At 36.1% G+C, this 23,642-nt stretch overlaps 1 protein-coding gene across 1 annotated transcript in view; it reads right to left on the bottom strand.

Moving 5' to 3' along the window:
* Positions 1–447: 447 nt before the first annotated feature.
* The window catches only part of MTNR1A (melatonin receptor 1A), a 57,605-nt gene continuing 34,410 nt past the window's right edge, over positions 448–23,642 (bottom strand). Inside the window, exon 2 of the mRNA XM_050896021.1 lies at positions 448–1,316. Within this exon, the coding sequence (XP_050751978.1) occupies positions 448–1,316 (869 nt within the window). The remainder of the gene's footprint in view (positions 1,317–23,642) is intronic.

The following is a 23,642-nucleotide window of genomic DNA, read 5'->3' as shown; positions in this document are numbered from 1 at the left end:
TATATGTCATAAAAGTCTGATTTCGTCTTGTAAAAGAAGTTCAGAGGTTTTAGAATCAGGACCATAACCTGGCCAGAAGAAGCAAGCAGAAAATGGTAGGAATAGTTTTTTGATTTCTTTTATTGAGCCAGGCAATGTGGATACTTCTGTTTCAATCTCTTTCTAGTTATTTATCTCCATTTAAGGGGAAAAAAAAAAGTATCCATGCATAATTTTGTAATTCCCTCAAGGACATCGTTGTGTTGTTATACGAGAGATATACCATTGTATAATAGGATCTGTATGTCAAGGCTCTGTAACTTGAGTTCCGAAATACCATGCAAGGAATTTAATCAGAAAGTGCTTTCAGTGTGGAAGAGATATTTCACTATAGTATATAACAGTAGGTCTAATCAAACAGATACTTTATTTGGATGCTGTCGAGTGACAATAATAAGATTCCCATTTTCAGACAGAGTCCACCTTCACTTGATTGTTGTTTGTAATCAATGGAGAAGGTTTACTTTTCATCCTGTCTCCCGCATCATTAGAACTATCCTGGAAAAAAACTTTTGCTGTACAAAAAGTGACAATAATTCTCTTGTATTCTCTTCTGAAGTTCTGGTTCAGGAGTCCATATATGATAGCATTAAGGCAGCTGTTGAAATATGCCATGTAATAACTAGATACAAACAACCACTCTGGAATCCTAGGGATTATAGTTTCTGGGTTGACAGCCACAGCAAGGCCTATAAAGTTCAAAGGAGCCCAGCAGACTGCAAACAGTACAAATACCACAAACATGGTTACAAAATTTCTGAAGTCATGTGGTTTCAGCCTGGGGTTGTTATCTGGTTTAACCCTTCGCCTTACCTGAATAACGAGGATCCATATTCTCAAGTAACAGAACGTAACTATGGCTATGGGAAGCAGGAAATGGAAAAACACAACTGCTATTGTATAAACTGAGCTCACAGATTGTGCAAATGTACATGAGTAAATCCTGGGGTCATATTGTAGCGATCCCACAAACAGGTTGGGCACGATAGCAACAAATGTTAGGACCCAGATAAGAGCAACATAGCACAACGAATTCTTGTTGCTGTACAGCTTGTCATATTTGAGACTGTGGCAGATATAGCAGTACCGATTGATAGCGATGCCGGTAATATTGAAGATTGATCCAATGACACTTAGGCCCATCAAGAAGCCACTAATCTGGCAGTGAAGGTATCCCAGATTCCATCCATTGTGAAATACAGATGTGAGGACCAGTGGGTATGGGTAGATTGCTACAACCAAGTCTGCAACTGCCAGGCTTACAACAAACACATTTCCTGTAAAATAAATATAAAAAGGCAAGTATTATTTTTTCGTTTCCTCTTTTCTGTCGCTTCTGCTCTCAATATATTAATGAGCAGCCTTAGTGGAACACTTTAAATGTAATTAGTTTCTACTTTCTAGATCAAAATTCATTGTCATATATCAGAAATAAGACATTCATTTTTAATCTAAAAAGGAAGTATCTTAACTTAAAGATGCACTTTTTAAAAGAAAACTGCCTTTCAGTTTAATTACCATGACCTAATATTTTTATCATCTCATTTATTTGGATTCTTCCAATTGCACAGACTCAGAATTCATATCAAATTAAAATATTCATAACTTTAAGCCTTGTTTTGGTTTTAAATAGATAGTCTCTCTTGAAAAATCAGCAGAAATAATACGATGTCGTGGTTTAACCCCAGCCAGCAACTAAGCACCACAGAGCCGCTCGCTCACTCCCCCCCCCCCTCAGTGGGATGGGGAGGATCAGGAAAAAAAAGTAAAGCTCATGGGTTGAGATAAGAACAGTTTAATAACTAAAATAAAATGTAATAATAAAAATAATAATAATAATAAAATATAATAACTGTAATGAAAAGGAATATAACAAAAAGAGATAAATTAGACCCAAGAAAAGACAAGTGATGCACAATGCAATTGCTCACCACCCGCTGACCAATGCCCCAGCAGTGATCTGCCTCTCCTGGCCAACTCCCCCCTGTTTATATACTGGGCATGATGTCATATGGTATGGAATATCCCTTTGGCTAGTTCAGGTCAGCTGCCCCGGCTATGCTCCCTCCCAGCTTCTTGCACACCTGCTTGCTGGCAGAGCATGGGAAACTGAAAATCCTTAACTTAGGATAAGCGCTACTTAGCAACAACTAAAACATCAGAGTGTTATCAACATTACTTTCATGCTTAATCCAAAACACAGCACTGTACCAGCTACTAGGAAGAAAATTAATTCTATCCCAGCTGAAACCAGGACATATGATTACTAATAAATTTCAAAACTCACATTTATCTTCCGTATTTAATTTAATTCCCTTTCCTTACATTACCCCTTAACTTTTCCAGTCCTGAAATGAAAATCTTTTTTTTTCCCATCTGTATTTCAAGCTTCCATGACTTTAACGTGACTTTTAAAGTGACTCTTTTTGAATCTGCTGGCTAGCACTTAATTAAACTTAACTTCTAAGAGTCTAGCTGAACACAGCCTTAGTTGTCTTTCCTAAATTGAGAGACATACTCTCCAGTAAAAGAAGTGGTGCTGGGCAGTGACCTAGACTGTTCCCAGACACTATTGATGCCATATTCTTCTCTGCCTCCAAACTGGAAAATTAAGCAATGATCCATTCTCTTGGTTAATTTTTTAATTAAAACAAAGGGAGATTATTTTAGACTGTGTTAGTTCTTGATAGAACCCCTCTCTGTTCTTTAAAGACAATGGAACCCATCATAATTACATGTTTTGAATTAATCTTTTGAGCATAGATTTTATATATATTTTTTTAGTTGCTTATATGAGAACTCATCTGAATGCCTCCCAACCATTCCGGGTTCTAAGAAGAAGGTCACAAGATACATTGATATAACTTTTATTCATTTTTAAAAAATAACTACTACATGTATTGGCCTAGTTATTCATGTCCATATATATACATGCATGTGTGTAGGTATATAAATGCATGTGTATGCATGTATACATAGGTGTATGTGTGTTTGAGATTATATTTTGGAATTTGCAGATTATTCACTGCAGGTGAAATACAAGCTCCTATTGCAACCTGTAAGAAAATATATTGCTAGTTTTAGATGACGTAGAATTTCATTATTAACCCAAAGTGGGCTTGGTGAACTGTTTTATGTATTTATTTTGAGCAGACAAAATACAAATAGATAAAAATAGGTTAAAAGAAAAGGTAAAAGTATCTATGCACCAATAGTGTGTTTTAGCTGCTATAATTCTGAAAACTATTTTTTTGATATATTATCTCAAACATCTTAAAATCCATATTCTCTCACTAATCTTATGCTTTAAATGGTCAGATAGAAATATTAAATCTGCATTACTAATGGCAGCTGGGACAAATGGCCTCAGTTAAAAGATTGCTACACTAGTTTTCATAGATTTTGTATCTGGATTTATAAATAACTTTCTCTTGATAATGTCTGTAGTTGTTTCTTCTTTTGCCCGGGAATTCACTGCCAGACTGAAATATGCTTATCCTGAAGGCTTTGGCAGAATTCCAGACCATTTCAGCACAAACAGCAGAGCTCCTTTAAGCAGAAGACGACAAGGGAAAAAAACATTGTTTTCAGAATTTACCCTTGACACAGTGGCAAGCGATACAAGAATCGATAAAAAGACTATATGAAACTCAGAGCTCTGTGTTTATCTTATGAATCGAGAAGTGGAAAGTGAATGAAAAGTTGCTATTGGCAGGTTTTCTCCCTGCCCAGAATATTGCAAGTTTGATGAAATGGCACCATATAAGCTCCAGATGGGACAAAGAGCCGGGACACTGATTTAAATGTAATACTTAAAAGAATCCTATTTATATGTGCTTAGAAATTTTCTGCTTAGCTAGAGACTGCCTATCCCAAGCTTCTCTCCTTGCCATCCACTGAAACTTCTGCTGGTGCTCTCCATTAATATTGCTAATATTATCATTATTTACGCACTTGAGCCCAAAGATTCAGCTATAAGAACAAAGCTAAAAGTGTGTGGGATTTTTCCCTTTGTTGAAAGAAGACAGGTGGTGTACTTTTCTCTGAATAGCTTTAGCAACCCTGTGCTTCGGAAACAACTGAGTCTAGGAAGAGTAGGCGCTCTGTCTCTGAATCAGCCAAATTTCAGGCTTCCATAAACTGGTGTGCCATGGTTGTTCCAGCTTATCTTCTCAGTCGGTTGCCGTAGAGTGACAAACTGAAAGTCATGGAAATACAAGCTGTTTCATATGGAAATTGGAGACTAGCAGGATATCCTGGGAGCCTGTCTTTTTTTAAAAAATCTTGAGCTTGGAAACCAAGTACCAGGCTACCAGCTCACAGTTAGCATGTCAGCTGGATGACCAAAGCATTGGGTTAGAAACTGCCTGGAAACCGGATACCTGCTTGCAGAGAGGACTTTTGACCCTTCTTAAAAGGCGGGTTATCTTCAAACCTGAGTTCAGATACATTTTCCTTGTGAGCACGGAAACGTTGTCGTTAAGAAGGAACAGAAACTTCAAGTAAAACTTTATTTGGGAGTAGTATGTTTGTTTTATATTTTGAGGTTCATTGTTTCAGACTCTGAAGCTGCATCTGAAATGATGTTGAGCTTTCACATGTTATACAATATACAATTTAAAAATATGATCCTAGATTTAGGCACCCACCATTACTGGAAAATATTGGTATTTTATGAAATTCCCATATATTTAATGGCATATTGTGAAATTAAACTCTTATGTTTGTGGAACACTTGGTATTGCAGAGGTGAGTACCATAAAAAAAAGACATAGGAAAAAACTAATTTTCATCTTCAGAGTTGGGTTTGAACAGAATGCTATAAACGAAGCCTGAAGCTCCATACTGAACCCTTTAAAAAAGCCACAAAATAAAAATCTTGAATAACTCTTCCTTGAACAAAAAGTATTCATTCTCTTTAGAGAGTGAGATCACTTTGCTGTGAAAAAATGTGATTTATGTGACTAAAGAATGCATTACTGTGCATTAACACCAGTTGGCTGAAATGAGAATGTAGAGGTTGAATTTCTTGACTTTGACATAAGTCAAAAAAACTGTAATAAATTTAAGCAGATGATGTGCTACGGGTGTATGTGGAAAGAAAGATAATCTACTGGTAACCAGCTTTAGCAGGCTATGCTTTTAGATGCAGTCTAAAACAACGTTCCATTAAATATTTTCACTACCCTTACTGAAAAAGATGTCTTTCTGCTCAGCAAACACATCACAACATCAGACCTACCTGCTGAATAAAAAACTGTTTTAAAGCAACAGAAAACAAACAAGTGCTCTCCTAGACAATTTGACTTTTCCAAGAGCAAAATACAACATAAACTGAGCATAAAAACTGTGACCCTGACAGATTATTAAAAAAATGCTTATGGGATTGTCATTATGTCAAAATGAATATAAGAGCATCAAATAAGAACTACATGATGTAGTTGTATCAGTAGCAACTTGTATCTGCATAACATATACAAATTACTATGTGGATTGTTATTCCCTAGATTTAGTGCTAAGTATGTCCTGAAGTTAATGGGAATTAGAGAGTTTCCAGAAATTTCTAGCAACTTAAATAAGTGCAGAATATTAATGGAAAAAAGTTACAGTTACTTAGTCTAAGTGGTGCTGAATGCCTCCTGTAGACTTAGACTGGAGGGCTGAGCACTTTGCCAGCAGATCAAAATGGACTAATTCTTTCTGCAATTTTAGGAGAACTGAAGGAGATGTGGTCTACAGAGCTCTTTCCTCAAGTGCTGAGACTGTGAAGTATTTTAACTCTTCCAAAACTCTTAGCCTGGGCAAAAAAATATATTGTAAAAAAGGGAAACCGCTTATCTATGGAACAAAATAACGATGTTTTAAAGCATTAGGGACTCCAGCTAGAATTTTTTGGTACTAAGGAAATCTGAATGAATTTTAGAGAAGATATCATTTTGCTGGCAACATTGGTAAGGCTACTATTTCTTCTCCTTTTTTTCCCCCCAGATATTTCTGTACGTTTTAATATTGGTTGCTAGGTCACTATTTCTGTTCACCTATTTCAAATTATTTCCTGTATAAATAATGTATTGGCTTCTTACAACAATTGCTTTCCAGACACCATTGTGTTTTCATCATGTTGCTACATTTTGAAGTATATAACATTACGTTTCTTGTTTATGCGTTAGTGCTTCAGGTTGCACCAAATTTAGCTGAGAGGGATTTAGAGTCTTTATGCTAACTGGAGATGCTTTTGCTTTTAGGTAAGACTAAAGAGTACATGCACCTATCATTGAAGTCACGTACAAAGCTTTTGTTTCAGTGGCCATCAATTCAGACCTCTAACGTTTACTTGTTAAGTGTATCTTTAAGGAAAGAGGACAGTATAAACATTTGCAATGTTGGACCAGTTACAAGATAAAACTTAATTTCTAACTACCAAGACCACGCCATTCTTATTTACTGTCTTTTTATCACCTGTCAGATATTGCCAGATATGCTAACAGTCATTTCTGATTGTTTCATAACAAGGCTTGACAGGATGCTTTGCTATAAATTTATATCAGGTTTTCTAGAAGTTGTGATGTATTCAAATATCACATTGCCAAGATTGTTATGTCCACAGTTTTTATATATTTAATGGCACCAAAGTTTTTATTTACATTTTAAAGCGCTGTTTTCTGATCACTCTAATACTTCTACCGATTTTCTTCAAGGATAGCTTACAGATTTTTTTTTGGCATTTTGAAATGTTTCTCATTAATCCAGCCCTTGCTCAAAATATTAATCTGGGGTTTTATGCTGCTAGCTGAAAACAAAACTAAGATTAGGTGCATGCCATTGAATGCCTGCAGCTGTAGAAAATTTAAATGTGGTACCTCATAGTTATAACTGAACAGAGCACCATACTGACACATTTACATCTAGCAAAAGTGACAGCATTGATAGATAGCTGGCAAAACATCTGGTTTAGAAAACTAGTAACTCCTTTTCACAACTGAATGGTAGGAGTGAATAAGTCTCTGATTCTAGAATATAAAACATCACATGAAATAAGGCAATGGGCTAGTTTATGAAGAAAGGAAAATTAGAAGGCTAAGCATAATCAATACGATATGCTTTGTGAGCTGAACTTCTTCCTTAGAAAGGCATTTTGTTAGGCCTCTGCTTCTCTCATGGCTGTTTCCACGCACAAAATGGTGTCTCAATGACAACTATTAACACTAGATTTGTTTTACATATTCCATGAACATTTTTGCCCTGAATATTGTTCCATTAGCACCGGTATTTCACTTGTAAAACATCACAAACAACTACAAAATCAAAGAATGAAAGCTGTTTTTGTGAGCGCTTAATGCAAATTTAATAAAATATCCTTGTTCATGTATCTGGAAACAGAGCTTAGCTCTATAGGCTCAGTAACCCTTCTCCCTGGGACCTTAACCAGTCATAATGCTTTAAGAAAAAGATCTGTCCATAATCTTTCTAGGATCAATTTAATATTGGAAAGTTGCTGTACCTGGCAGCACAGTTTGAGATTCCACAAAGGTCACGTGCAATAAAAATTATTAAATGAAAATACCTGTAAGTGGGATCAATGACCACTGTTTCTTAGGCAAAACCCCAAAGCCAAGTAAGGTTACCTAGACAAGCAAGCATGCAGACAGTTCCAGCTTCACTGAAGAAAGATTTGAAAGGTTTAAGAAACTAACAGTCCTTGCAGCTCAACATCAAAATAGCATAAAACAGCTGAGCAAAAATGTAGGAATAAATATTACATAAGCTCCAGTTACTCCTGGGAGCTTCATTCACTTTACAGATCATAATATCAACTCCCCTACATCTGAAAAGCCTATTTTTAAACTAAAGGCACTATTTATAAACCTGGCCTGAATCAAGAAGTCCACGTGCACATTAAATTTGAATAGCGTGATGGGCCTGTGGGTTTTGCTTCTCATTAGCAAATTAACCCTGATGCTGCAGGGAAATTTGAATGGCTTAAAGCCTACAATGAACCTTTTAGCTTTAAGCACATGTAGGAAAACCTTTCTATTTCCTTTTAAGCTGAAAAAAGACCTCGTATCATTTAGCGATTTTCTTAAAACCTCATTCAAATGTACACCTCTGTCACATAATAGAAGGGATTTTCAGACCCTCTGTCATCTAGTTGGGTTGCTAATGAAACCAGCTGTGTAATTACAGATATGGCAATTACCTACAGCTCTAATGATGCCAGGCAGGTAGCTTGTTAGCACTGAGGAGAGAGTATTAAATATTTACGGTTTGAACTCATTTATAATCTTACTAAAGTAGAGATTCTGAGTGTCATAGACAAGTTCAGATACTGCAATGACCTAAGTAACCTCAACTTTTAACTGCAGTTGATAGAAATTCAGGGTGCTGAATCTTACAGGTCTGAACAGCTGGAGAACTATGTAGCAGTGTACTTGAGAGATATGGAAGAATAGATTTGTTAAAGACCATGTTATCAGAATAATCCATATTGTAATACTTTATTCCAGTGTGCTGCAAGTTGAAGAAAATTTGACATAATCAGCACAGCATAAATGAAAGATCATACTGATGCACTCCGAAAAGAAAATGTTATACTGTATTTAGATTATAATAATTATCATACAGAAACTTCCAGTGAAGCTGCAGCAACAATTTAATTTGAAATGCCTATGCCATCTTCTGGCCAAGAAAATTAGATGCATGAAAGAGTAATTGGCAGCAAATGGCAGTGAGGAATTATATAACACTCAGAATAAAGGAATGGAGGATTTTGGTGTCAGGTCTAAGTTGACTGTAGCCAAACAGTATGTAGATGTGACTAAGTAGTTGTGCAGATATTCCAAATGGCATACAGTTTTCTGTGACCTTATCACCTACCATCTTTTTCTGCAGTCCCACGGCACACGTGTGACTGAGACAGCTACTGCTCTCCTTCTTACAGTCTAAAAATATTTGTCAGTGCTATTCTTGGTGGTTCAGTCATGAAAGGAAAGTGATGTGAGTTTTACTGTCAGGCAGAGAAAGGAATTGAATCCATATGCTGGATGAGCGATACAGACTTGGGGATGTACCTTGCCTCTGGCAGTTTTGTAGGACGTCAGGGCCACTTTGAAAATGTCTCTTGTATTGGACATCTCACATGATAGGAGTACTTAGTTTGTACTAGGCAGTAGATTTAGTAGGTGCATGGGATATTGAATATCTCAGTACTGGCAAGACTGAGGTATTTCTGGGTATGCCAAGAAGGGTAGTGCTATCCACTGGATGAATTTATGTGACATGAAATATACAGCACCTGAGAAAAGCAGCAGTAAAGAAAAGGCCTAGACTACCACCACACATTTAGGCACCTAATGTAGGAGTAGACAGGAGTTGCCTGAACATCTTTTGTGGACCTAAACTTAAAAATCTAGAGGTGGTCAGGGTTTGGGTCTTTTTTAAGGATTTTTAAAAAGTGCAGTTTCAAAAAGGACTTTAAATAATAGCAGTCGGAGCTACCAGTGAACCTCAAGATACACTCATCTTTCTGTTACATTATGCAGTGCCATGAAATATTTTGCTTTGAGACTCTACATAGTAGGTTCACATCCAAAATACTTTGCTTTAGAAGCAGCAACAAATTGAACAAGACTTCTGTTCTTTTATGGAAACCTCTAAAATTTTATCAGAGTAATACCTAGCTAATACTTATTTACTTTGTTAACAAGATTGTATTACACTGGCACTGTCATACAGTTTTGTAGTTTTATAATTGTGCTGGTTTTGGCTGGAATAGAGTTAATTTTCTTCATAGTAGCTAGTATGAGGCTATGTTTTGGATTTGTGCTGGAAACAGTGTTGATAACACAGGGATGTTTTCGTTATTGCTGAGCAGTGCTTACACAGAGTCAAGGCCTTTTCTGCTCCTCACCCCACCCCACCAGCGAGGAGGCTGGGGGTGCACAAGAAGTTGGGAGGGGACACAGCCGGGGCAGCTGACCCCAACTGACCAAAGGGACATTCCACACCATATGACATCATGCTCAGCAATAAAAGCTGGGGGAAGAAGAAGGAGGTGGGGAGGACATTTGGAGTTAGGGCGTTTGTCTTCCCAAGTAATGGTTACGTGTGATGGAGCCCTGCTTTCCTGGAGATGGCTGAACACCTGCCTGCTGATGGGAAGTAGTGAATGAATTCCTTGTTTTGCTTTGCTTACACACACAGCTTTTGCTTTACCTATTAAACTGTCTTTATCTCAATGCATGAGTTTTCTCACTTTTACCCTTCTGATTCTCTCCCCCATCCCACCGGGGGTGGAGTGAGCGAGCGGCTGTGCGGTGCTTAGTTGCCGGCTGGCATTAAACCACGACAGTCCTTTAAAAAGGACTTGTGGTAGTAGGGGACTGCGTTCGTGCTCTCCGCTGATAGGTAAAGCAAAAGCTGTGCACAGCTCTCCCGGCTGTGTCCCCTCCCAGCTTCTTGTGCACCCCCAGCCTACTCACTCATGGGGTGGTCTGAGGAGCAGAAAAGGCCTTGACTCTGTGTAAGCACTGCTCAGCAATAACGAAAACATCCCTGTGTTATCAACATTGTTTTCAGCACAAATCCAAAACATATTCCCATACTAGCCACTATGAAGAAAATTAACTCTATCCCAGCCAAAACTAGCATGATAATATAGAAACAATAAATGAAAGTGACTCTTGTTAAATAAGTAGTCCTGAAATTGAACAATTCAGTTTTTTAAACACTTCATTGACTAATCTCCAGTAGATGTTGATAAAATAAACAGCTTAATTGCTGTTTGACAAAAGTTTTAAGTGCTGTATGCATACTTCCTGATACTCAGAATGAATATTGCCATAGTTATGTGCCCCATTCAGTGTGTAAATATATGTTTTTTCAGTTCTGTGGGTGTTTTTCACCAACATGTGAAGTCATGACAACTAATCCAGTCAGATGTAATTCTATTTAAATCATTCTTAACTGAGGTTTTGTTTGACCACCCAGCCAAGGGTGAACTAAGACATAACATAAAATATCAAGAAGGCTTGTAGTAACATTAAAGTGAATCAACAAACCCTGCTGTCTTGCAGATGGAAGTTAGAAACCAGGGCAGGCAGATGTAGTGGTGGATGTCTCGAGTTCTGTGACCCTGGTTTTGGCTCCGGTATCTGCCTTGACTGTTCTTTCTACAGTTCACTGGGCTGGTGTGTTTTCAAGGTCGCGACATCTATACCCTTTGAACATCAGCCCCTTCTACTGTGATGACAATTTTTCAGAGACCAAATAGATTTGCCTGAGTAACTTATCCACTTTCACAGAAGGGAATTATATTACCACTTCTGATTTGATCTTTTCTATCTCTAATTTCTATGATTCATTTGGGAGGGAAAAAATCCCGTGGAACAGCCTGTTTTCCAACAAGGTATTGCCTAGATGTTACAGAACACTAAGGTTGTCATCACAGTTCAGCAAGCTGTATGAAACCGATTAGAATAACAATACTGCTGATGTCAGAGGATCACACTACTGAGCTGCATCGCAGCAGAAGCAGCATAAGAGTACTTTTTCCCCCTTCAACTGTATTTGCATTAGAGACTGGAAATAAATGGGACAAAAATGGTACTATCACAGTAATATCACAGCTCAGATAAACAAAACTAATAATACAGTTCAGAGACTAAAACAAATGAAAGGGGAAAAGCAGGAAAAGGCAGAGAGGGATGCTTGTGAAATATACTTATGTTTTGTATTTGTACAAAATCTCATAGATCAGTCAGGATCGGTGCTAGAAAATGGGAAGATACAGCCTATTCCCTTCCAAGTTCTAATATGAATTTTGAGAAAACAAGTAGGAGAAAACAGGACAGTGAAGGTGCAACCACGTAACTGGTAGCAGACTTCTATACCGTATATAACATTGCAAACATGAAATCCCTTTCCTGAATCTCTTTGAAAGTCACAGATTTATGTAACAGGATTTTGTGGCTGAATTTGTCCACAGAATTATTCATGGGAAGAAAAAGAAGTTTAAAAAACTCTCAAGAGTACAAAATAATCCATTTTCTTTCTGTTATGACTCATAACAGTATAGGTGGTCATTCAGCCAATCCCACATTTAACTACAGAGTCCACAGTAGACAGCAAAGCTAATGAAATGAGTTCTTAAAACAGTCTTCCCAGTTCTTTCTCCTAAAATCAGCAATAGTTGGACATCTGCCAGGAAACTGGAAAATAGCACTATAGAAAATATTACTTATACATAGTTAAACTCTGTATTTACTCTCCCTCCCTCTATCCATTCTCTGTTTCTCTATTCCTTTTCTTCCTTACTTATTCCATCACCATGTCTTTTCTCTCCTTATCACCTTACAACCCAAAATCTTTTACATTTCTGACAGAAGCCTTCTTCCTCCCTTCTTTCCCATCCTTTCCTCTCTTTGTCCCAAGTTCCTTAAAAAAGGTGAGAAGACACAGAAGATTATCATATTACACTCCCACCTTAGCAGTTTGATGATTTTTAGGGGGTATTCCATTGTGTCATTACCAAAGACCCAGCTGCCTCCCGTTCTTCCTGCCTCCCTTTCATTTCTTCATTTTCTCTATTGTGCTACAGCAAAAATCCAGAAGTTGAATGGTCCCAGACCACAGAGGGGCAAGTGAAATGGTATCAAGTATCATGCGGAATTCACTAGAATAAGTGCTATTTTAATTGCAATATTAGTGGGTTTTGTTGATGAAAGTAACTGACGGTGTCAAGAGCTCTTGCTCTTCTATAGCATCAGAAATGCATTTAGGACTGGAAACTAAAAGAAGGACAAAGTGGAATTTGTATGTGCATGGCAGCAAGGCCAAGGACCTTAATATCTGTCTTCTCTAATGTTCGTCTATTCCTCTTTATGAAAAGGAAATCAGAAAACAACAACTCTGAATTAAGAGAGAGTGAAGACCCCATGATGTGTAGTTCCTTTCCTCTGTAAAAAGTTTTATAAACCCTGAGAAATTTACTCCAGCTATTGGACCAGAATAGACTGTTCTAGTCCAACACTGGAACACCTACACTATCCTCCCGTGTCTGTGTATATCCGCAGCCTGCCAGGAGAATCCCTTTCTTAGCATGCACCTTTGTAATTTGGTGAGCACCCACACCAACTGCAGGGTTCTGCACCTGCCACACTGGGGTGAAAATATGGTAAGAAATACAAATTAGACCTAAACTTGTTACAGTGAGTGTCAAGCAAATTCAAAATATGAGAAAAGCAACAATTTAGGTTTCAGACAACTTTCTTAGAGCACGTCAGTGTGAGAAATCTATTCAGGATTGCTGCAGTAAGCAATTAAAATGATAGCCCTGACAATTTAAGTGTGTCAAAAGCTTAGAAGCGTTAGTATATTTTCCCCCTTTGTATTATTTGAAATAACGTGGATTTAGAGATATGATACAGGATAGATTTATAAGAAATTAAGGAAGTAGGTAGTTTATTCATTATTGCCCTGATTCATATAGGTAATTAACTATCACATTTTAGCACCAGTATAGTATAATTGACTCAGAAACAATATTTGTTTGCTTATATTAGACTTGTATTTTAAAATAGCTTGCTGATAAAACCTCAGGCTACAGTTGAAATTTTATATTAGAGAAGAAGGAATGAAGACATTGCACTACTTTAAGTAAAATCTGTATTTTAATTTGTACAAAAAATTTTGGGGAAATATATAATTTCTCTGCACCTAAACTTTTTTCTTTTTTTTTTCCTAAAGATCTCATTTCTGGTGCTCTGACAGAACAAAAATGGATTTGGAGAAAACAGTTTCTCAGTTTTCTAATGCTATCCCCATTGCTAGTAGCAATATTCTATAGAGATCTTAAGATAAACTTTAACATTTATGACATTTGAATGACCATAAAAATATTTTCATTTATTTTAAGGCTTCTCAGGATTCTTATCTTTGTACAATTTAGTTTCTTCATTACAAAAGCAACTGGCAGTACAGATAAAATAACAGGGACAAATTGACTAGAAAGAATTTATAGAACTTTAAAAAATATTCTTAAGTCATTATTCCTTTAATTCTTCAGACAAATAAAGACATGAGGTTTTTTTCAGTATTTCTTCTGGGCAGCCTAAAATATACACTGTGACTTCACTGCAGGCAAATAATGAAGCTATCCTAAATTCATACCAATACCTTTACAGTATACAATGATGTGAGAAGTACTGATGCACATGTACATCAGCTAGTTATTCTGCAACAGGATTCATGATGGTGTTTAAAAACATTAAAATTGTTTAAATAATTTAAAATATAATATTTAGAACAGGAATTATAATCCCACCTAAGCTTTTCATAGTACAAAATATTTGGAATGTCCTCCATTTAGGCATTGGGACCTATGGGTCAACCGATAATTACTGCTTATGACAGAATACGGAAACAGGACTCTTGCCTTGGATATACTGTCATACTTGTAGCTAATGAATATATCTCCACTTAAATCTTAACTGAATAATCTTTTTTTTGCCATCAGTCTGAATGATAAAACTTCCACAGATATTGGCTGTAGTTTGACCAGGCTCTAGAAGTTACAATGAGGAAGGGAATTCATTTATTGCTTGTTGCTTTTTTTTTTTCCCTGCATGATGTGATTTTTCACACAGGACAGAATAAAATTGCCAAGCAATAATTATTTGAGAGAAACTAGTAAGAGAAGTAGTCAGGTATGATCACCTTTTGACGTCATAGAAGACGTCAAGTATCTCCACAACGTGCCCTGATGAGCTTACATAAATGAGGTCAGCCTCTTAAAAGATTTTCCTTCTCTTTAGTAAATACTGACATACAACTCCAAAATTTTTCAATAACCTCTTGGTTAGTTAATTAGCAAATACATGACTTCTATATTTCATGCTTAGTAGAAATGAAATGGGGTTTGGATTTGTACCTTTTATCTTAACAGTATTAAATGAAGTTCTTTACTAAGAGCTCACTTTCATGGAGACAAGTAATTTAGCATGCTAATGAATTTGCCAAACCATTGCGTCCTTAGAAGTAGGCTTTTGAATAGAAGCAATTGGCTAAAATAATGATTTAGCTAACTCCACTGACTTCAGACAAGTTGAAGTAGTGTAAGTGAGCAAATAAGTGGCTCTGTGTATTCAATATATCTCATAATTTTATCATTTAATTATTATTCCTCTCCATCTTGTTTTAGTTACTTGCCTGTTCTCTGGGTTTTTCTTTCATGAAGAGTGGTGTGGAATTTTTCAGAAAGCATTTATTTTTCTATTGTTTAAGTCTAAACTGTCTGTTTATCAACGAATGTAGTCGAAGGACAATGAGGCTATGGCACTAGCTAATAAGAAAGAAATATAGAAATGCTGTTGATTTTCAGTACCTACATATGTCTTCAGAACTTATCATTCAGGGTTCTTATTTAACCTGTAGCACCAGAAAAATCTGTCCAGTACAATGAAATAAATTGCTGAAACCAATACTTGCTGTCAAAAGTATTGGATTTTGTATTATGGTAATTTCAGTATGGTTGCATTTAAAAGTTGTATTATGACATCTCATCTGAAGTATTTGTACCCATTGATTTTTGCTACTACTCAGAAATATCCTAACTGCTCACCTTGAGAATCCAAGCACAATTTGTAAAATCAAGTTCAATACCTCCAGTGTAAAAAACTGAACCCTTTCTCTGTGTGAAAATAAAATAGATTTGGAAAACTATAGCACCGATATAACCTTAGTCTCATAATATTATGTATATGATATCTTGGCTGTTGGAGCTCCTTTGCTTTTTTAATGCCTATTTTTTTCTCATATACTCCTTTCTATCTTTGTTTAGATGTTAGGGAGAATCTTACAAAAAAAGCTTTTAAGCAAGCTGAAAAGCTAAATATAGACAGCTAAAGATAGTATCCTTTTAAATATTCAGTAAAAACTTTGCCTGTTCTCCCTCTGAACCTTACTCCTGAGTTCTTCATCTTTTTTCAGGTACAGGTTTTTAGTGTGCCAACATACTTCATTATTTAACAAAATTGAACAAACCAGAAGTCAACACTTCTACTTAGGAAGCTAAAAATAAAGGCATCCAAAGAAAGGTGGGATAATTATCTCAATGAATATTAAAAAAAATATATCCCTATGCTGAAAGGGTGCCAGAAAGAAGAGATTCTGCACGATCAGTGTATGCCAAAGATACAGTGTATTTATACTGTGTTGCAAAACCTGACATGAAGTTTATTATGAAAAGGATAGAGTGGCAAGCAAATGGTAAGGCAGCCTTAGCTTCAGACAGCACTGAACAGTCCCTTTGCTTTTCTTTACTTTGGTCTATTAGGGAATAATCACCTAATTTTTTAGACATTATCCTTGTAAAATGTTCTACAGGGGACTGAATGCTAAAAAAAGGGGAAAAAAAGTGTCTTCAACATCTCAGCTAAAGCCTCCTAGATTTTCTTACTTTAGTTTCAAAAACATCTGTGTTTAGCTTTGTAGGTGAAAAGATTCCTTCAACAGTTTTGAAAGTGAAAGACGGCTTGAGCTCCTCAGAGAGCCACTTTAGCTGTTTCCATGTATGAGCACAAAAATGTCTGCTTTAGCAGATTAATGTATTCTGTAAAGTAACAGCAGAAGGGCTTTCCCAAAAGATCTGAAAATTCTTCACTCTTTAAAAAAATATGTAAACCTAGACTAACAGCCTTCATTTGTGTGAAGTAAAACTGGTCAGTCCATGATGCAGAAGTAACCATTTTGGTAACACGTAAAAAAACTCCTTCAAACTCTTTTATTGAATAGTGCGTGTCAGTTGCAACTTTAAAATAGATCACTTAACCTTCTCCTTACAGTGAGCTCAATGAAGAAAACCATTTAAGACAGAGAAGAATAAAAATAAACCAGTTTCTCCCTGCCTTTTTTGTACTTTCAAGGCAGATCCTTTCTTCCAGGATTGATTTCAGTCAGTTCAAGGACTTTGATGGTCTCCTGTGGTCCTCTTCTCCCCATTTCTTAGGCCTGATCTGTTTTCTGTTCTTCTCAGCCATCTCAGTCCCTGCTGTAGCTGCAAGCTCTTTTCTTCTTGATGTCTTCCTGTGCCTGATCTTCCTCTTGGCCAGTGCTTGCTTTTATTGACCCTGCTCAGCTGCTTCTGAGGGAGAGAGTCATCTCCCCTTTCTTCTGGGTGATCAACCTCACCCAGATATGCCTTTACTAACAGAATGTAGCACACAGAGTGAGAAAAAAGGAAACACATACCTTTAGTCAGACTTAAGGGAGAGAAGAACAGTAGTTAAACTTTTCATCTTCAAGACAGTTCCTGAAAATGTCTCTTTTAAGTCTGCATGGAATTAAAAACCTATGCCAAACTGCCAAGTCAAACAAATGAACAAACACATCCAACCTTTTTCTTCCAGGATAAGAAGAAACTTAGTTATATGAGGTTTTCAGTAGATGTATAAAAGTCAGTAGATGTACAAATCAGGAGCAGGTTCAGTAGCGCTGACAAAGTATCTACCGCAGCTTGGTCACCAAACCTTTCCTCTCATGACTAATTGTCTGAACATCTGACAAATTGCTCTAAATATATTTTTCTTTGATACAAGTTAGAGAATCGATCCCTTACCACATCTCTAGAAGGAAATGTAGCTGATATTCACAATCTCAAGTGGGACCAGCACTAAATGGCAGACACAGGATTGGATTTTGCCCCTGCCTCATTGTGCAACTTTATAATTCCTTTTTGTCCTACAAAACTATACTCTTGCCTAGCATTTGTATTCCTCCTTTTCTCAACTTTTTCCAATATTCCTCTTTTCCAATATCTATGTATTCTGTATTTATAATCACCCTGTGGACAAAACCTGTATTCTCAGTGTTACATATGCTATTGTATCTAACAGTATACAGTTGAGCAAAAACACTTTTTTGATTTATTACTATATTTCCATTGCTGCCTTCATATAGATAATTAACATTTAACATACAGAAATTAACATTTTTTGTGACAATGAAGCTCTCCTCCCCTTCACTATATCTAAGTGAGCAAAAATAGGCTAAAATGCACAGGATGCTAATCACCCAAGAATGATAAAATTCTGTTATCCTTAAAGGACATAGAAATTATATTTCTGCAGTTTATGGTAACAATCAGGATTGTAATATTCATTAATTGCATGAACATTTGTTCAACATCCGGTTTGCTGTTGAGAAACGCTAGAACCCAAGCATTAGAAGCTGCCTTTTCACAGTGAACCTGGCTGCTCTTGCTCTCCTCCTGTGGAGAAACTTTCTAAAATGCAGTTCCCTGGGGCAGGAGGGAAGTGGAGCAGGTCCTTCTCCATCTTCCTATCACAAATGCATCCAGGAGCTAAAGCTCAGCAAGGTAGTTTAATGTGTTTAACTTGCTGACATTGTTTTCTGTCAACATGTACACACAGTTTGTAAGCTTTTGATCTATATGTATTGCTTGTATCACTGTGCTTTCTAATGAGTTTACAAACAATAATTGACACAGCTGGACAGCTATATTCATATGTAGACATGTAATGATGACTATTAAACAAATATGGGCCACACAAGGCTGGAAATAATCTTAGCTATATTGTGGAAAAGAAGCATGGACTGCCATGCATTTGTGGTTCCATAACTAGGGAGGATTATCTGAAATCACTGCTGCCTCTAGTTCATAATGAAAATTTAAATTTTAATGTAAATTTGATTATAGTTAGTATAAGATTTAAGATTTAAAAATAATGCTATCCATGAGTACAAATTACAAATCAACCTCAAAGCAACTTCAGTTAGTTGTACAAATATAGAGTATTTTGACTATGGTTTATAGTATTAAATGAGTGCGTTAGTATTTTTAATGTGACAAGCCTATCGTTCATATATGAAATGATTCACTGAGAACATCAGCTACTATACAGTGATCTTCTAGTGTCCCCTACAGCACCTTGCTCGCTGAGACTATTAATCTTCATAAAAATGGAGAGAGGGAATCCCAATCCCCAAAAAAGCCAATTACAGAAGTCTAGTGAAATTCTCAAACCACCATGAACACATCCTGTATTTTATATTTCTCACACTCATTATTATTGCACACAATCAAGCCCTTCAAGGAAGACACCTGCAAATTTCCATTAGCAGTAATTGCTGCATTTTATTATTTTAGTCACTTCATCCCAAGAAAAAATAACTAAAGTGTAGTGACTTCAAAGCAATGCTTTTCTAGAAGAAAATTTTGAGAAGCAATAGAATTAAAATATTAGCTGTTGGCTATTTAAAAATTGCTATAGTCAACTGCTTCAGAATTTTTTAAATCAAATTCAGAAAAAGCAGCATGATTACAAAAAAAACTTTAATGGGACTCGAATAGGTCTATTTTTCAAATTTCAACATAGTATCTTTTAAAGTTTCAACATACTAATTCATTATGATGCATTCTCTAAAATTAACAAATCAGGCATAACCTGTTTCCTTGTAAAGTTAGCTATTCTGCAAATGGAATTCATTTATTTGCACTCAAGTGTGTTTAAGAGTGAATAAAAGCACCCCAATAGATTCACTAATATAAAGAAGTTCTGAACAAACCTTTGAAGCAAATTCAAGGGTAAAAAACCAGATATCTCAACTCTTTGGTTTTCCTGGCAAAGGTTAAAGAAAACAAAACAGTGCTTTTTACAGAAAGCAGAAATATTTCCCTTTCTAAGCTGAATGTTGTATGCAGAAATAAATTGAAATTCTATGTGGAAAAAAACTCACACAGAATATCAGAGAAATGGATGATGGAGACCTGTCCCTCATTCTGGAAGATATGTTTCAGAACAATTGCTGATTAAGTGCTTATTTTAAGTGTCTTTTAGACACGACATACTGTTTGCTGATGGATGATGCTTTGCCTCGCTATACTGTAAGGTCAGCGCTTGCTGTAGAACTTCACCTAGTTTTCACAGTTCATTTTCCAAGCAAAAGGATTATTTTTTTTAAGAATCTTATGATTACTAGGCTGGATCGAGAGGTTAAATTAAAAAACCTAACATTTAGTCCAGCCAACTTCGTGTCTTGTCGATTTTGCTAAAAGGTCAGAAAAGCAAACCTTCTATTTTCAAAAGAATGACAGCATTCATAAGGACAGAGCTGTAACAAATTTTGGGCTTCCAGTAATCTTAAGGGAGCTGCAGCATGGTCATGTCCAGCCTGACCTGAGCCAGCAGAAGATATTGAGGATATATCAGTTCTACAGACAGTAAAATAATGGATTGCTTCCAAAATGATGCTGGCTTTTTTTCATTCTTCTGCTTCCTTCTGTGTTCTTTGATTTCTTCTCCCCTTCTTCTTCCCACAGTTTGAGGCACAAGTAGTGGAAAACATGCTAGCTCTAGAAGATAAGCTCTGCTTCCAGAGCACAGATGCTCCAAAAACAAAATGAATGAGGCATTTGGAGATACCTTAATCACACTAGGACCAACTCTTTTGTTTCCTTTCTTTCTCTTGCTGATAAATTGCTCGTGGATGGTATGTGGGGAAAGGCAGCCTCTGAAGAAAAATGTTTCATATTCCCTAGTCTAGTAGATATGTGAAAGGATATCACAGTGTCCATCACTGAGTGATGGACAGCTTTTTGTCCTGAAGTTTTTGTCATGCAGTTAAGAAAAAATAGGTGCCTTTGCCAATGGCATGTGTCAAGCTAAAGTGAATTTGATTGTATTTCTTATATAGCTGCTGGAAATCTTCAGAAACTATAACATAAATACCCTATACTGGTGATCTTGACATTGTAAACACATGGCAATATCTCAAAGAGGTTGTACTAGAATTACTATAAAAATTATTATAATTGTTAAATATTTGAAAGAATAAAAAAATCCGTATGTTCTCTAGCAAAAGTTTACCATTAAACCTACTTCCAATCTTTCAGGTAATTTTTTATTCTAACTGGCAAATACTTTGTATATCATTTAATGTTGGTGCAGTCACTGAAGTTAACAAATCTGTCAAGCCTGACATCTTCTCTTGCAAAGTTAATGGTTCTGTGAATAGAATTAACTTATTTGCTCTCACTTGTGTTTAAGAATGAATACAAGTAACACAGTAGATTCACTAGCCTGTGTGGACCTTCCAGTTACAGCCCTGTATTCTTATGGCACAGACCAGCCATACAAGAAAATAAAAAGTGAAAGAGCCAGTGTTTGTGCTGATATGCATTCATGTTACCATCTCTAAAAAGGGCTCCATGTTAGACAGGAATTGTAACTGCAATGATCATTGCAGGAAAAGTACTGCTATTGGATATGTGTTCACCTTCTGGTACATACAAGACAAACAGGTGATTCTGTTACATGCCATTTCTGTGTATTTTCTTACGGTTGTATTGGAGGAAAACTTTCAGGTCCAATTGGGTTTGCTTGAGTTAATCAACATAACCACAGTAACTTTGAGGAAACCATACAGGTTTACAGGCACTGAGAATAAAGCTATTTTGTGGTTTCTCAAATTTAAAGTCACATACCTTTGACAATGTGTCCTTATCAAGGCCTAAAATCAATCATTTCCAAAAAATAGACAGATGTGCTATAATTTTATTATATTGAAATCTATCGTATTATTTCAGCATAATGCCTGGGTGAAAATAGAAACTCTTTCTAAAAATGATGTTCACATCCTTGACAAGTTTAACTTTTAACTTTTATTTAACAAACAAAATCAGTTTAAATATCAAACAGTTAGCAGGAGCATTTTTAGATCCATGCATGTTGCATTTTCAGAAAGTCAAGAGAATATAAATAATCCACTGGTTCTGTGGCCCGTTTCTCAGCTGTATTGTTCTTTGTATGTGCAGACACCGGGTGAGAATGTTCTTTAAATCACCTCATCCATCATGATATGAGATATCCACATTTCTTGGTCCGTGGCCATTTAGGAACAATATGCACAAACAAAAAAGAACTCAAAAATGAAGCATGTGTAATTCGCAACTCATAATGACATATGCTACCTATTGTAATAAGCATAACCTCAGAGGTTATAGTGTTTCACCATAGGAACAACTTTCTGTTCTATAACCTGTACAGATGTTCATTTTATGAAACATTGAGCTTTTAGAGGTCTATTTATTTCTAGTACTCACAAATCCCATGCTATTGGGAGCTGCAGCAGTTCAACATATATGAAATTTCTGGCCAGTTGCTTGAGCTACAGGTCTGTGAAATAATGATTTTTATTTATTTGCTACACACATAAAAATACTATAGTATTTCAGAGGATATTGTAATTATGTCAACAGTTGGAATTCTGTTTGTTAGCAACATTTTATTTTGGCTCAGATCTTATTCTGTGTATTTAAATTAAAATAATTTTTAAAAAGAGAGAGATAGCTTATATTATAATTTAGGAAAAATCTTTATTTTCTTAGCCATTATTACTAATCCATAATACTTTTCTTGGTAGATGACTATGAACTGGAACAAAGAGTTATACACTGAAAGTAATAAACAGTCCTTGTAGTCAGCTAAATCAGAATGACTCAGTGTAAGAAGATCTGCATGGAGGGAAGAGATACACAGTAGAGGTAAGTTGTTCAGGGTCCTCAAAGCATGTTTATTAGCCACAATATGCCTAAATATTTGATGTAGACAGGTATCAAGGTTGGAGGAATTTTACTTAAGCTTCTAAACAGTTTCCTTCTCTATTAAGCTAGAAAGTGTACAGATAAAGGCTTTGGTCCAGGTCCAGATCATATCTATATGCAAAATATGTCTCTGGAATTAGTCACATCCAAGGGAGAGTAACTCTTCAGGATCCTCAGTTAGTTTTAAGTTTTCAGAGACAAAATGATCAAATCAGTCTGAATTTGCATATTTGACAGCAGAATTCTGCCCACTGATTTTCTGAGAGCTAGTAGCATACTACTTGTGAAAAACTCTGCAAAGAGCCAGCTAGAGCCATCATTAGAAACGTGTTTTAATTCAAGGATGCCATTAATTCAGTGAATAATTTTGCCATAAAGATTTCTGTTGCTTCATGAAGTTTAAATTTACATTTGTAATATGTTTTAAAAAAATCCTAGATAGCTTTCAAGTGTGGATTAAAATATATGGGAAGACCTTATTCCAGGCACTTCTTTTCTCATGCAATAGATGACATATAATGTTTACATACCTGCCAAGCTCCACTTATTTCAAGTGAGACTAATAACCAACATGCTCTCAAAATTCAATGCTCAAAGAAAAGTCAAGTATAAAGTAGTGATGACATCTCTAAAAAAAACTTTGTTGGAAAAACAGATGGGTGTCCAAGTTGAAGTCATGAATCTTTTCTGAGCCAATATTCTGTAAATTTAGCAGTTTAAATGTCAATGAATAAGTCCAAAAAAAATTTTTAATAAAGTAGTAATTTAATGACTTGAACAAAATGCAGCTCTCATAATGCTTGCGTCTTTAGTTTAAATGCATTCCATCTTCAAAAGATCACAGTCAGGAGAGATGACTTGTGAATATGCAGAAGTAAGTAACTGGATGTTTTTGATTTTTGATGAGAGCAATGATATACGGGATACCATTTGATCAAGTAGTCACTAGTCTTCCCTCTTGAAGAAAAAAAAAAATTGAACTTAA

This window comes from Gymnogyps californianus, chromosome 4, assembly GCF_018139145.2.
Source record: "Gymnogyps californianus isolate 813 chromosome 4, ASM1813914v2, whole genome shotgun sequence".
NCBI lineage: Eukaryota > Metazoa > Chordata > Aves > Accipitriformes > Cathartidae > Gymnogyps > Gymnogyps californianus.
Note: the sequence above shows the minus strand (reverse complement) of the source record. Positions and strands in the feature narration are given on the sequence as shown.